General features: G+C 48.0%; 2 protein-coding genes across 2 annotated transcripts; both read left to right on the top strand.

The window, feature by feature from the left end:
• The first annotated feature begins 770 nt into the window (after positions 1–770).
• RPL22L1 (ribosomal protein L22 like 1) lies at positions 771–3,330 on the top strand. Its single transcript, XM_058031536.1, has 4 exons — positions 771–856; positions 1,110–1,202; positions 1,583–1,704; positions 3,108–3,330. Exons 1-4 carry the CDS (start codon positions 848–850, stop codon positions 3,250–3,252), a joined length of 369 nt encoding a protein of 122 aa, XP_057887519.1. The 5' UTR covers positions 771–847; the 3' UTR covers positions 3,253–3,330.
• Positions 3,331–12,217: 8,887 nt separating this feature from the next.
• OPA3 (outer mitochondrial membrane lipid metabolism regulator OPA3) lies at positions 12,218–13,206 on the top strand (the record flags this gene model as incomplete). Its single annotated transcript, XM_058031377.1, is given in 3 exon segments — positions 12,218–12,397; positions 12,399–12,524; positions 12,711–13,206. Coding segments are annotated over 3 exon segments (528 nt in total), but the record flags the coding sequence as incomplete, so codon positions are not given.
• Positions 13,207–15,483: the final 2,277 nt, after the last annotated feature.

Below are 15,483 nucleotides of genomic sequence, written 5' to 3'. Positions count from 1 at the left end.
CACAGAATTCAAAATTCAATAAATCCCACTATTATTATTTTTTTTTTTCGGTTGAGTAATTAGAACGTAGTTTGTTACAGTAAAACTAAACTTCAGGCTGTAAAGAGACCTTGTTGAGGATATTTCGAGTATCCACGGGAATGTCACTGAAGGTGTGGCTCTGGAGCGATCACAGCTCGCCTCGAGGTGGCCGGAGGCTCTCCAGCACCTGCACCGTGGCCCTGCAGTATTTGGCGTCCGAGAGTGACTTGGTTTGTTGAACTCCAAGGAAATGTTTGCTGTGCTTTGCTGTATCGCAGACCCCTTTGTCCTGTGCTGTGTGTTGTAAGCGAACCTGGCTGCTGCTGCTGCTGCTGCTCCCGGGGCAAACCCGGCCCTGCAACCGCGAGATGCGGCAGCTCCGGTGTCCGTTCGGGAAGCTCTGTTACTGTTCTCAACACCATGGAACCGATCAGGGGAAAGATTTGTACGTGTGTGTGTGTTTTGCTCCAGAAATAATAAAGGTGTCAGTGCTGTGGGGACATTGGTGCTCGTTACAGTCACGGGAGCGCGGTGGGGCTGCCAAGGGCGGGGGGGCTTCGCGGCCACTTCCAGGGGCGGAGGCCGGGCGGTTGCGGTGCGTGCGGGAGGAAGGGGAAGGCGTGGGGCCGCGTCCCCTCCCGCGGGAGTAACACGAGGAGATTCCACACGGCATTCCCTTCCCCGGGCCGCCATCTTCCCGGGAGCGCCGGCGCCTCCCGGCGTGCCCCGCGCGTCGGCCGGCGCGGTGACGTCACCACCTCCGCTATAAAAGCGCGGCGTGGCCCAGCGCGCTTCCTTTCTGCAGGAGCGGCGCGGCGGGAGCGCCATGGCGCCGGTGAGAGCGGGAGGGAGGCGGCGGCGGCGGCGGGGCCGGCCGTGGGAGCCATGGGGCGGGTGAGGAGCCGCAGGCTGCCCGGTGCGAGCGGGGCTTTCCCCAGAGAGTTTCGTGTGGGAGCCGGCCGGGTCAGGCTGCGCCGGGCTGGCTGCAGTGAGCCGCGCTGGCCGGGAGGAGGCGCTCCCGCCGCCATGTGTGTCCCCCCTTTGGGTCGGGGAGTTTGTTAATGGTGAGGAATTTTTTAATGTTCCAGCAAAAGGACCGAAAATCCAAAAAGTCAACCTGGAAGTTTTGCCTTGACATGACTCATCCTGTGGAAGATGGAATCTTTGATTCCGGCAATTTTGTAAGTCGTGGTTTTGCTCATACTAATGACGCATAGTTTAATAAAAGCCTTAGTGCAGCAACTGAGTTACAGTTGAAAAGCTGCATTCTAAATGAGTTAAATCATCAACTGTTCTTTAAAATACTGTCATTAAAAAAAAAAGGTTTCATAACATGCTTCATACCTGTCCATTAATAGAACTGTTTGAAATTAATTTCTGGTTGAGCATGGGGGGATTTTTTTCATAATTACGTGCTGTAAAATATTTTTGCGTAGTAAATATTTCTGTCAGGACCTAAGTAAATGCTGGTTTTTAATGTTGCTTCCTGACTAGGGTCCCTTCCCTAGTCCATACCTAGGGTGCCATTCCCTAGTGTTCTACTTCTTTAATGTTGAAACAGGAGCAGTTCCTAAAGGAGAAGGTTAAGGTCAATGGGAAAACTGGAAACTTGGGCAACACTGTTCACATTGAACGTCTGAAGAACAAGATCACAGTGACCTCAGAGAAGCAGTTTTCTAAAAGGTTGGCATGGGTTTCATTCTGTTGTGTTTGTGGGGTTTGAACTGTGGGATGTTGGATGTAAAACCAGAAATTAATATTCAGCTCTTGCCTGGAAAATTAATTCCAATTAGTGCACTTCTGATACTTGGAGAGGTGTTAGCTCTAACCTTCATAGCACTTGTAAATATTAGTGAAATGTGTAATTGAAACAGATTTATTATTCCAGATATTTAAAAATCGCTTTTTAAAAAGGCTTGATTGCTAATTAATGTTGACTCTAAGCATATTAATAGAGATACTTTATATAGGTCCTTGGCAGTGTATCAGTGGAAGATGGACCTTTAAAATAACACTGAATTAATACAGTGGGTGGCTGTTTGATTATTTTATTGGTTGTATTATAACGATTGTGTGCTTGATGTGGGTTGTTCCAAACAAACCCTTCAAGCCTTAAACTGTTGAGTTTGTTAGGACAAACAACAGCTGAGTGCACTGATTGGAGGTACACATCCTCCCCTTTGTTTGCTGATACAGGTGCAGCAGAATCTGTTATGTTAGACCAAGGTTTGGAACCAGTTACTAGTGCTGTCTAGTTATTGGGATTTTGCTGGTATTATTCATTTAGGTAATTATTTATTCATTAGAGGTACAGATTCTCCCCTTTGTTTGCTGATACAGGTGCAGCAGAATCTGTTATGTTAAACCAAGGATTAGAACCAGTTACCAGTGCTGTCTAGTTATTGGGATTTTGCTAGTATTATTCATTTAGTTAGTCACTCATTAGAGGTACACATCCTCCCCTTTGTTTGCTGACACAGGTGCAGCAGAATCTGTTGTTAGACCAAGGTTCAGAACCAGTTACCAGTACTGTGTAATTACTGGCATTTTGCTAGTATTATTCATTTAGTTAGTTAGTTAGTTAGTTATTCATTAGAGGTACAGATCCTCCCCTTTGTTTGCTGATACAGGTGCAGCAGAATCTATTGTTAGACCAAGGTTTAGAACCAGTTACTAGTACTGTCTAATTACTGGCATTTTGCTAGTATTATTCAGTTAGTTAGTTAGTTAGTTAGTTAGTCATTAGAGGTACAGATCCTCCCCTTTGTTTGCTGATACAGGTGCAGCAGAATCTATTGTTAGACCAAGGCTTAGAACCAGTTACTAGTGCTGTCTAATTACTGGCATTTTAGTAGCATTATTCATTTAGTTAATTAGTTATTATTCGTTTAGTCAAATGATTAATAAATTCCTGCATATCTGTAGTGAAAATATGCTTTTATTCCCTGCTACATGAGAAATTTTCATATTTCTGGGTATAACTCTGTGGTACTGCCCTGCTCATGACATTGTTGTGGGTGGAGTGCAGACAGCAGCCCAGGGGAGTGTCCATTGAGAAGCTTCTAAGGTGAAATTGGTGGTTTCAGGTACCTGAAGTACCTGACCAAGAAGTACCTGAAGAAGAACAACCTGCGGGACTGGCTGCGCGTGGTGGCGTCCGACAAGGAGACGTACGAGCTGCGCTACTTCCAGATCAGCCAGGACGAGGAGGGCTCCGAGTCCGAGGAGTGAGCCAGCCTACAACATCTATTTATGAGAACACTTTTAACTTATTGGTGAATAAAGGTTTTGTACCTTTGTTGGACAGAGTATGGTTGGTTTGCTGGTATTTTTTGTGGAGTTCTGATTAGAGAGCAGCACGGGAATTGTTTGGTTTGCGGTTTTCCTTGCACTGCCAGGAATCAGCTGTTCAGTTGGCACCAGTGGAAGTCCCAGTAATAAAAAACGGAGCCCTTTGCCCAGTGTGTGTGTAGGACAGTTAAATCAATTTTTAATCATATTGGTACAAATGCTTGTGACTAAAAGTACCTCCTCCTGTGAATTTATGTGAAGGTAATGGCAAGAAGAAGTGAAAATTCACTCAAATTTTCTTCACGGCCTCAGGTCAAATGCATTGTTCTCTTGGGGGTCAGTGCCTCTCAGCACAGAAAGTCCAAAATTCCCATTAACCAGGGTTCCAACAATTACAAATCACCAATTGCACTGGTAGCACAGCAGATGGGCCAAGGCCAGCACCTGCCAGCTCAGGGCTCAGCAGGCACCACAGTTCTTACAGGGCTTTAATACAGCCGAGATACTTACATAAATATATTTTATAAATTGATATAAATAAAATATGAGATATGTTCTTCCCTTTTTAATAGTTTCCCCCTTCATTTCTCAAAAAATGGTTTCACTGCTGTCTTCCAAATAAAATCAGTTTATGAGAGACATCCCACACATGTGAAATTCTGATGTCTGTCAAATAAGAAGCAGATTTTAAGCACAAGTGGCTGTTGCCAGAGCAGCAGTAGCAGCACCACATAGGCTATTTATGTGTGAGCATACAGAGATATTATTTTTCTGCACTGCCAGTCTTTTATCACTTTTGCTGCAGCAAAACTCTCACTGCATTCCATTAAGAAAAGAGCAACAAACCCCACAGGATTTCACTGATTTTAAGCATCACTAATAAAGTTATTTCTAATGTATCTGTATGCCTTCTGTCTGCTTGCCCTCCTGGCCAATAACCTCATCAGAAAACAGCTTCATTGAATCTCCAGAAATAGTAAGATCAGAAATAAAGAGGTAAATAATAGCAGGAAATAGCTGAAAATGTGTTTACAATGTACTCAGCATGTGGCAGGTATTAAAGGAGGTGCAGACTCAACATTGTCACATAATATCAGCACAAAGTAATTAGAAACAGAGAGGCCCGTGGAAAAATAAATACTCAATAATAGCTTGTATGTACCCAGCTGCAGGAAATGAGGTTCAGTGGTGGAGGGATCTGATTACACCAAATACAGACAAAAATAAGGAACAATTCTTTTTCTTTTTGCAGGCAAAAAAAAAAGCAGAGGCTTCTTATTGAGATCAGACGGAATCAAGTTACCTCCTCATTTTGGACAATATAATATTTACATATACTCTAAATAGGTATCTATTTTATTTGTCCATTATTTCTTGGAAGGCTCTGGGGCTGCCTCAGGTGTCCTGGTGGGGCTTGGCAAGGATTCATGTCAGCCCCATCCTATTGCAGCAACCAAATAACTAAATCCACCCAGTCAATCCATCCTGCTGCCTCTGCTGCTGCCCTGCAGGCGCAGGAATAACTAAATTCCTGTGGGGTGTGCATTTCTGGAGGGTGCTGGCATGAAGCCCCTTTTGGGCTTGCCTTGGCTGCTATTTGAGCCCTGACTCCTGCTGGAGCAGTGCTGGCTGGGATAACTGGGACAGTAACGTGCCCCAAACTGGAGGCAGCTGGATCCTGGGAAGTTCCTCAAGGAGGAGATGGAGGGATTGATTCCAAGGAGGGTTTCTGTGACCACTCTGAGCCTGAAAACTGCCCTGGGCAGCATTTTGTACCTAAATCCCTTTGGTCTGGCCATAAAAAAACTCATGAAGCGCTAAGGAGCCAACAGCCAGGAAAGATTTTCCATTGCTGTCCATCCCTTCTGGATTTAAATGAGAAATTAAGAAAGAAATGCTTTAATAGATCAATAACAAATTTCTTTTTTTTTTTTGTTTTTTAAATTATATAGCTTGAAGTATCAAGGCAGTTCCAACACTCCATCCCAGCAAGCTTTAAAGTGTGATTTAAGCCTCACATTTGTTATATGGTTTTTGCTGTAAGGCTGGGGGTTTAGCAGGGATTTTAAATGGGAATATGGGACAACAGGAAATTTTTTTAGTGACCACTGGGGCTCAATCACCGCCCTGATGTTCCCTGCACACCATCAGGATGCTCTGAGCCTGGCCTCCAGGTGGCAAAGCCCACAACAGCATCAGCATCTTCTTAATCACTGGCCCAGGGGGCAGGGAGAGGACAGAAGGCACGGAAAAATAGACACAGCAAAGTGCACAAACGGCAGAACTGAAAGCAAATAGCTAAAACTCTTCGGTTTTATACAGCAGAGTGAAATGCTTCTGGGACCTGTGCTGACACTGAGTGGGGCTGGAGAGACCCCAGTTATCCCCCAGGACAGATAAGGGAGTGTTCAGCCACCCCTGTTCCCAACCTGATAACATTTCCAGCAAAACTGCATTCGTCACTCCTCCTCCTTCCAGCTCATTTAGAAATTATTTACACTGCTGCCAGATAAGGGCCCTGAGATAGGGCTGGTTTTGCTGACACAACAGGCTGGGAGCAGTAAAGCCTCTGTGCTTCTGCCCCAGCAGCTGGTTCAGGCATCTCCCTCCTGCCCCAGCCATGCTGAGACCCCTGGGGGGTAAAACCCTCCCCACGGCCCCAGCTGCAGTGGGGCACAGTGTGGGGCTGCCAGGAGAAACCTGCAGAGCCTGGGGGTGGGCAGCAAGGAGCAGCTGAACCGGGGTGAGGAGCCCGAAGCCCAAAGCAGGATGAATTGTCTCTCTCTCTATAAATTTGTAAAAATAAAGAATATAACATAATATAATATAATATAATATAATATAATATAATATAATATAATATAATATAATATAATATAATATAATATAATATAATATAATATAATATAATATAATATAATATAATATAATATAATATAATATAATATAATATAATATAATATAACATAATACAATATAATATAATATAACGTAATGTAATATAACGTAATGTAATATAACGTAATGTAATATAATGTAATGTAATACAATGTAATGTAATACAATGTAATATAATATAATATAATATAATATAATATAATATAATATAATATAATATAATATAATATAATATAATATAATATAATATAATATAATATAATATAATATAATATAATATAATATAACATAACATAACATAATACAATATAATATAACATAATATAATATAACATAATATAATATAACATAATATAATATATAATATAATATAATATAATATAATATAATATAATATAATATAATACAATATAATATAATACAATATAATATACATAATAAATATAATAAATAAATAATATAACATAATAAATATCTATACATTAATATGGAATATATAATTTATATAAAATATATTTATATTTATATATATATATAATATATATAATTTATATATTGATATATTAATATAGTTATACATCAATAAATAATGTAATGTAATATATTATATTATATTATATTATATTATATTATATTATATTATATTACATTACATTACATTATATTATATTATATTAATAATAATATAAGAAATATATAATATAATAATATAAAAATATAATATAAATATATATAATTCCCAGGGAAAGTGCCTCTCAGGGGACAGGGATCACAGCAGCAGGTGCTGACAGAGCTGCCCCCATCGGAGCTTGCAGTGAGTACTCAAGTTCCAAACTCCATTAGGATGCCTCCATAATTACACACTGCACTAATTACACAAATAGAAGTATTTGGTGAGTATGTCAGTGAGTATTTGGTGTCAATGCTGAGCACCAGCGACTGGGATGAGCTGCGTGGCCCTTGGAAGTTAGCAGGGAGAGGAAATCTGCTTATTCTCAGTGACTTCTGACCTTCCCATCCACCCTGGAAAGCTCAGGAGGGCTCTTTTTCTCTGCCCCCAAACATAATACAGAGGAACGAAGCAACCAGTGTTTTTACAGGTGCAGAATTATCTGTTGAGAGAATAAAGTGCAGAGATTGTGACATAAAGCTGCAACTTTCCTGCTCACCTTTAGCAGGGAGCCTGTTTCCTGCATCAACACCAAAATAAACCCCAAAAACCCAACCCAAACCAAACCAAACCAAAACAACAAAACCCACAAACAAACAAACAAACAAAAAACAAACCAAAAAAACCAAACCAAAACCCAAACCCAAACCAAAACCAAATCAAAGCCCATGAAACCAGAAATGTTCCAGTGTATTTTGGCGTATTTTGGTGATTTGGTCTGAGGCAGAGGTGTCTCCCTGCCCAGCTCTGATGCTCTGTGCCAGGTGGCATTGCTGTACCCACGCAGAAGGGGCATTGTGCTGCTGTACACAAAACCTCAGGGAGGTTTTTACTTGCAGGTCAAGAATCTGCTGCTGCTGCTTGCCTGATTCCTCTGGGTGTTTTGTATTGCACACAGCCAAGTAAAAAGCATTATGATTATAAGAGTGTTTATGTGTGCTGTCCTGAGCTTTGCTAAGCCCCAGAAGCAGCTGGGATGCCCAATTCCCTTTAAAACAAATGGCACTCCTTTCCTAAAGATTTCAGAAAGCAAACAAGGCTGCCTAGCACCATTTTTTCAAAATCATTCCCTGTCGTGCAGTTCAAGCACTCCATCAGATTTGCAGAAGAAAATAGATCAGATTTCTTAAGTGCTCAGTGGGTGCTGCTGCCTGCCACCAAACTGGGGACGTTGCCTTGTGCCTCAGAAGAGAGCAGCAGATTTGGCACAGCTCTCACACATCGGAGATGGGTGCCAAATACGTGCTCTCCCTGGGTTTTGGCTGCATTCTCTTTTCTGAAATGATTCATCTGTAGCCTTCAAATACGGAATACAGATAATTCAGGGGAGAAAACAGGGAAATCCAGCAATGGATGTGGTTCCTGTGCACAGTCTCGCTCCTCATGCTAGCAACACTCTGCTCTAAGTCCCAGGAAAAGATGTGAAAATCCTAAATTTTGCAGCATGGACACCTCATGACACAGATAGGAAGGTTTGCTAAAGGGGTTTGATGAGGCAGCCAAGCAAAAACCTTATTTTTTCAGGTGGAATTGCCTTCTGTGAAAGGCACTGAAGAAGCAGCTCTCAGAAAATTCACTCCAATTTCTTACAATTTGCTGTAAATGAGTTTCAATTTATGGGTGAATTTGGGGGTATTTATGGTTTTATTTGGGGCGATCTGGGGGTTGGTTTGGGGGGAATTTATGGCTGAATGTATGGGGGATTTTTGGTTGTTTTATGGGGGGATTTGTGGCTCTATTTGGGGGGGATCTGGGGGTTGATTTTGGAGGGATCTCGGGTTGGTTTGGGGGGATTTATGGCTGAATTTGGGGGAATTGTTTTTATTGTCTCATATTGTCCTAATTCAAACTGTCCAAATTATTATTACTCTAATTGTATTACTATTTCTATAACCATTTTATTACTATTAAACTTTTAAAAAGTTTTAAAAACGAGTGATTGGCGTTTTTCACATGTGGCTGTGCAGACGAATCGTGACACAAAGTAGTCCTACTCGGTGTTAGGAGTGCGGAAGGCGACAACGCGGAGGCACACCAGCAATGCTTTGTGGAGCGTCCCGCGCTGCGGAGGGATCTCTCGGTGATGGGGCCATGCCACATCAAGTTCCGCCATCCCACATCAAGGTCCGGCAGAGGGAGAGACGCGGAAGGATACATGCAAGGCGCTGCAGTTTTCACCTGCTGCGGTGCCGTGTATAGACCCGGTGGCTGCGGAAGCGGCGTGACAAGGCACGGGGATTCCGGCTGTGGCTGAACAGCGGCATGCAGCGGCACGGAACCGGGACCGGGCTGTACCAAAGCTGTGGCCAAAGCTGTGGAGGGGTGGTGGCGGCGGGACCGTGGAGATACAACTGCGCATGCGTGCGGCTGATCATGAACGCAGCGCCGTGGTTGGATGAGTCGGCGCGGAGTGATAATGCTGGTGCGAGGTTGTAGCTACTGCGCATGCGTGGCTTCCTTCACTAGGGCAACGTGAGGGAGCCATCATGGCGGCCGGGTGGGGGGGGTGCGGAGCCGCAGAAACGGGACACGGGGCTGCAGCTGCGGCCGTGCAAGGGAACGCCGGGGCGCCCGTGATTGCAGGAGGCGGCGGAGCCGCGCCATCCAGCCGCTCTGAAGTGGCAGGGTGCGGTGGGGAAGGCGCGGCTCGGCCCGCCATGCTGCAGCGGCGGCAGGAGCGGGAAAGCCCCCACAGGCGGCGGTGGGGCGGCCCCGTCAGCGGGAAATGAACCCGGGGGGCTGGCGGGAGGCTGCTGCGGTGGGGAGCGCAGCGTGCGGCCGCTGGGGGCTGGGCTGGCCCGGCGGGCAGGGCCGGCGCTGGCGGGAGGCTGCGCTGGAGCGCCGCGGCGCCGGCACGGGGTGGCTGGGCAGGCTGGAGCGCCCCGATCACAGCGCAAGCGGTTCCGTGCCGGGAGCGGGGGATCGCGCCGGAACGGCGGCAGGGACGGGGTCAGCCGTGGCGTCTGCCCTGCCGCGGGGCCCGCGGGCAGCTCGGGGTGTGCTGCGTGCGCTCGAACGCCAGGCTGGGGGGGCGGCAACGCGCACAAGCGGCGCTGGGGATGCGGCGCGGCCGCGCCGGGCGTGCTCGGCTCCGCAGAGCCGGGAGCCGCGGGGGACTGCAGAGACACAGCAGCGACGGGACTTGGGCCCCCGCCGGCGCTGGCTCGGCAAAGGGGGCGAGATGGACGTGGCGGGGCGGCAGGAGCGGCCGCACTCGCGTGTAGTGGGGAGAAAGCGGCGGGGCGGGCCGCGGTAAAGCCTAGGGGCGGGCCCATAGGGGCGGCATTGAGGGGCGGCACGCGATAGCCGGAATAGCACGGACCAACGGGATGGCAAAGGCCGGGATGGCGGGAGCGGCGGGACGGGTCAGTGAGACTGCGGGTGCCGGAGCCGTGCGGTCCAACGGGGAGGTGGGGGCGTGTCCCGTTCTACACTCGCGGAGGAGCAGAGCTCCGCGGGGCAGCTGCTGAGGGCATCCCCTTGCAGCAAACAGCTCAAGCAGTGCCCTGCAAGCTGGGAGCAGACCTGCAGCAGCCATGTCCTGGAGGGAGATACTATTAAAGTGCTTTATTCCAACTGTGTCAAAGTCTCTGGTAAAGACAGCTGAACGGTCAGCATTTAGGAAATTCAATAAAGTCCATTCTAAGAGGTTTTTTAACTCCCATTTCGGTAACTGACTTGGCATGGAACTTAAGAAAGGCTTCTTCAGTTGCTTATGGAGATCTCTGTTGTGGGCAGAGTGAGTTTGTCCCATTATAAGACCAGTGTGACATCAACCTCGATGTCGCAGAAACAGGGTCCTCAGAGCATTACGACACCCCCTTTTACGACAGTCGCGCTTTATGGCCGTTTTTATGACAGTCGCGCTTTACGGCCGATCTTACGACAGTCGCGCTTTACGACACCTTTACGACAGTCGCGCTTTACGGCCAATTTCACGTCAGTCACACTTTACGGCCGATTTTACGTCAGTCGCGCTTTACGGCACTCATTACGTCAGTTGCTCTTTACGGCCGATTTTACGACAGTCGCGCTTTACGGCACTCATTATGACAGTAGCGCTTTGCGGCACCTTTTACGACAGTCGCGCTTTACGGCGCCTTTTACGACAGTAGCGCTTTGCGGCACCTTTTACGACAGTCGCGCTTTACGGCGCCTTTTACGACAGTCGCGATTTACGGCACCTTTTACGACAGTCGCGCTTTACGGCGCCTTTTACGACAGTCGTGCTTTACGGCGCCTTTTACGACAGTCGCGCTTTACGACGCCTTTTACGACAGCCGTGCTTTACGGCACCTTTTACGACAGTCGCGCTTTACGGCGCCTTTTACGACAGTCGCACTTTACGGCACCTTTTACGACAGTCGCGCTTTACGACGCCTTTTCACGACAGCCGTGCTTTACGGCACCTTTTACGACAGTCGTGCTTTACGGCACCTTTTACGACAGTCGCGCTTTACGACGCCTTTTACGACAGTCGCGCTTTACGGCACCTTTTACGACAGTCGCGCTTTACGGCGCCTTTTACGACAGTCGCGCTTTACGGCGCCTTTTACGACAGTAGCGCTTTGCGGCACCTTTTACGACAGTCGCGCTTTACGGCACCTTTTACGACAGTCGCGCTTTACGGCGCCTTTTACGACAGTCGTGCTTTACGGCACCCTTTACGACAGTCGCGCTTTACGGCGCCTTTTACGACAGTCGCGCTTTACGGCGCCTTTTACGACAGTCGCGCTTTACGGCACCTTTTACGACAGTCGCGCTTTACGGCACTCATTACGACAGTCGTGCTTTACGGCACCTTTTACGACAGTCGCGCTTTACGGCGCCTTTTACGACAGTCGTGCTTTACGGCACCCTTTACGACAGTCGCGCTTTACGGCGCCTTTTACGACAGTCGCGCTTTACGGCGCCTTTTACGACAGTCGCGCTTTACGGCGCCCTTTACGACAGTCGCGCTTTACGGCACCCTTTACGACAGTCGCGCTTTACGGCGCCTTTTACGACAGTCGCGCTTTACGGCGCCTTTTACGACAGTCGCGCTTTACGGCACCCTTTACGACAGTCGCGCTTTACGGCACCCTTTACGACAGTCGTGCTTTACGGCACTCTTTACGACAGTCGCGCTTTACGGCGCCTTTTACGACAGTCGCGCTTTACGGCACTCATTACGACAGTAGCGCTTTGCGGCACCTTTTACGACAGCCGTGCTTTACGGCACCTTTTACGACAGTCGCGCTCTACGGCTCTTCTTTTTAAGGCACTTCACTTTACAGCACTTTACGGTTTTTATTTTTTTCTGTGCCTCAGTTTACCACTGTGTGAAAATGCTCCCCTTTTATCGTGCCTCAGTTTCCCTCTCATTCCTATTTCTGGGTCTCAGTTTTCCACTGGGTGGAGATGCGGACCAAGATGCGTCTCCTGGGGTTCCGTGGGGCCTCAGTGAAGCCCCTGAATGAGGAGGCAGCAGCCGAGCTGGGGGCGGGGCTACTGGGGGAGGTGCTCGTGTTCAGCGTGGTGCGGGCTCTGCCTCTACCAGGAGTACCTGTGGCAAGTGGGGCAGGGCCGGTGGCACGAGGAGCACCTGGACAGGGCCCTGGGGAAACTCTGGGATCACCTGAAGGAGCTCAGGAGGGACCTGGAGGTGCTCTGGGGACAGGGAGGGGCGGGGCTTGAGCACGGAGGGGCGTGGCACAACCTGGAAGGGCCGGGGCTTGAGCTGGGTGGAGCTGGAAGTGCCCAAGAAGGGGCAGGGCATGGTCTGGGAGGGGCGGAGCATAGCCAGGGATACACCCAGGAAAGGGCGGGGCACAACCAGGGACACACCCAGGAAGCCTCAGGCCATCCCCAGGGAACCTCCGGCCACGCCCAGAACGGGGTTGAACGTGGCCATAGAAGCTCAGGCCACGCCCCCACCAAAGCTGTGAATGGTGCTGCTGGATCTGGACACGACCCTACTGTGTCAGGCCACACCCCCGCTGGGTCGGGCCACGCCCCCCGCATTAAACACGCTCTGTGTGTTCTGTTTTGTGCCCTTAAGGGGCGGGGCTAACACAGAGGATGGGCGTGGCTAGTTTGGGCGTGGTCATTCTGCTATGGGCGTGGCCACCGTGAAGAGGCAGGGCTTGACGAGGAGGAGAGGCGTGATTGGTGGGAGGGTGCTGATGGATCTGTGGAGTGGGCGTGGCTTCCTCTGAGGGATGTGGGCGTGGCCATTCAAGCTTTGCCTCCCAAGTCCAGAAAGAAATTTACGTTTTTATTTAAATTTCTCCTGTAAAAAACCCGTTTATTGGTTTAAACAAAGTGAAAAACCCAAAAGTGACTTAAAAAACACCCCAAATTTGGGGAGGGGGGAGTGGGAATTGCAGGGGAGGGGCTCCCCTTTTTCTCCTCCTCCCACAGTGATGTGGGGGAGGGGCACAGTGTGGCACTAATTATTAATTAACAATTAATTAGTGAGGGGAGGGTCTCCAAACCCCTTCTCCAGCAGGTAAGGCACAGCCTGGGGTGGGGGGAGGGGCTTGGGGATCCCATCCCTGGGGTGGGGGATGGTGAGATGGGGGTGGGGAAGGGGTTGAGGGGGAAGGGGCTGACCCATCCTCCACCCCCCGAAAATTGGGGGCGTGGCTTGGTGTGGAGAGGGCTCAGGGCCTGTTTGGCTTCCTCAGCTCTGTCAGCAGCACTGGGGGAGGGGCAAAAAAAAAATTGGGGGGGGTCGTGGGGGGGGTGTCATTGTGACCCCTCCCCCCACTGAGACCCAATCCCCAAATTCAGCCAGAGCCCCCCCCCCCCCCCTACCTTGGATGATCTCCTCCTTCATTTTGTGCAGCTCCTTCCGAAATTCCTCCAGCAGCTCCTGGGGGGGGGGGCAGGTGGCGTGTCCGAGACCCCTACCCAAGTTTGGGACACCCCCAGAACCTCCCCAGACCCCTCCCCAAATTTGGGACACCCCCCCAAAATCCCAGACCCCTCCCCAAATTTGGGACACCACGAAATCCCCCCCAGACCCCTCACCAAATCTGGGACCCCTCAAAACCTCCCCAGACCCAAATTCCAGACCCTTCCCCAAATTCCATACCCCTCCCCAAATTTAGGACCCCCCCAAAACTCCCCAAACCCCTCCCCAAATCCCAGACCCATCCCCAAATTTGGGACCCCCTAAAACCCCTCCAGACCCCTCCCCAAATTCCGGACCCCTCCCCAAATTCCGGACCCTCCCAAAACCCCCCGAGACCTCTCCTCAAATTTGGGATTCCCCAAATTTCAGACCCCTCCCCCCCAAAACCTCCCAAGACCCCTTCCCACAATTCCAGACCCCTCCCAAAAATCCTCCAGACCCCCCCCAATTAAGCAGAAACGCCACCTGAAAGACCTCTAACCTTTGAATGTCAGACTTGGACATCAGCAATGCAAATGGCTCTTCTCTGCAACTGCTCTGCAGATAATCACAGAACCATCAAATGTTTTGAGTTGGAAAAGACCTTAAAGGCCATCTGATTCCAACCCCCTGCCATTGGCAGGGACAATTTCCACTAGATCAGTTGCTGAATTAAACAGTCAAACCTTCTTTTCTGTGGCTATACATAAATAACCCCCACTTTTAAAACCGTTTATTTATCAAGCTCCTCTGTACAACTTTACAAACACTTAGATTTGGCAGGGGAGGTTGTGATCATGTTAAAATCAGTGGAGGTTTGCTCAGCAGCCCCACACGGCAGCATTTCACCTGCTGAGCAAAGAAAACGGGGGCAGCTGATCAGGACCCCAACTGGGTCTTTGTTTATGGGTTAATTAATTTTTTTACCTGCAATAAGAGAGCACAACTTTATGAGCATAGAGAATTTTGGCTTACTTAGCTCAAAAAAAAGGCAGGTTGAGAGAGGACACAACTGCTGTTTATAAGTAAATAAGGAATATCAGCAGGAAAAGAAAATAATTAGGCTAACAACCCTTAGTTAGAACTAGTGGGAATGAGCTGCCCATAAATTATTCAGGATGGAAATGAGAAGTTTCACCCCATTAAAGAAATCTTCATAACAAAATCAATTCTTGCCTCCAGTTAGTCTAAAATATGGAGATGGAAGGGGGGGGGCAGAGGGAAGAACTTACCAGAATTTCATTCTGAAAGAGAAGAATGGCAGCAGCAGAAGGGAAAAAGTCCCTTTGCACAGGGCAGCAAACACACAGCCACAATCCAACACAAATATACACACTACAGATTGACTATCACTCTTGGGGAAGAAATGGCCAATATCCCTGGCTCCTCTTGCTTTATTATTTCTTTATTATTGCCATTAAGAACCTTTTTGGCATTTTGTAGGATGGTCTGAATGCAAATTACAGGAAGGTCAGTGTAAAAACACATTTGTTAAATAAACTAGTACTTTTTTAACTTCCCTATGAAAAGAAATGTCTCTGTGGATCTTTAATGAGACAGCACTGTGGCCCTTGTCTAAACCCAGGGTCAGGGCATGAGAAAGACTGGGCTGGCTAATTGCAGTCTGACTCTTATTTAACTCCCCAAAATAGAAGAAAACACTTGGGGAGTGAAGAGTCCATTAGAATTTTTTTCTCTCACTGTCTTGAAAGCAAGCAGTGATGGT

This window comes from Melospiza georgiana, chromosome 10 (genome assembly GCF_028018845.1).
Source record: "Melospiza georgiana isolate bMelGeo1 chromosome 10, bMelGeo1.pri, whole genome shotgun sequence".
NCBI lineage: Eukaryota > Metazoa > Chordata > Aves > Passeriformes > Passerellidae > Melospiza > Melospiza georgiana.
Note: the sequence above shows the minus strand (reverse complement) of the source record. Positions and strands in the feature narration are given on the sequence as shown.

Excerpts from the sequence above, each read along its gene's own strand:
- RPL22L1 (XM_058031536.1), top strand. Across the intron at positions 1,203-1,582 it reads TCTTTGATTCCGGCAATTTT|GAGCAGTTCCTAAAGGAGAA; the intron begins GTAAGTCGTGGT and ends ATGTTGAAACAG. Across the intron at positions 1,705-3,107 it reads GAGAAGCAGTTTTCTAAAAG|GTACCTGAAGTACCTGACCA; the intron begins GTTGGCATGGGT and ends TGGTGGTTTCAG.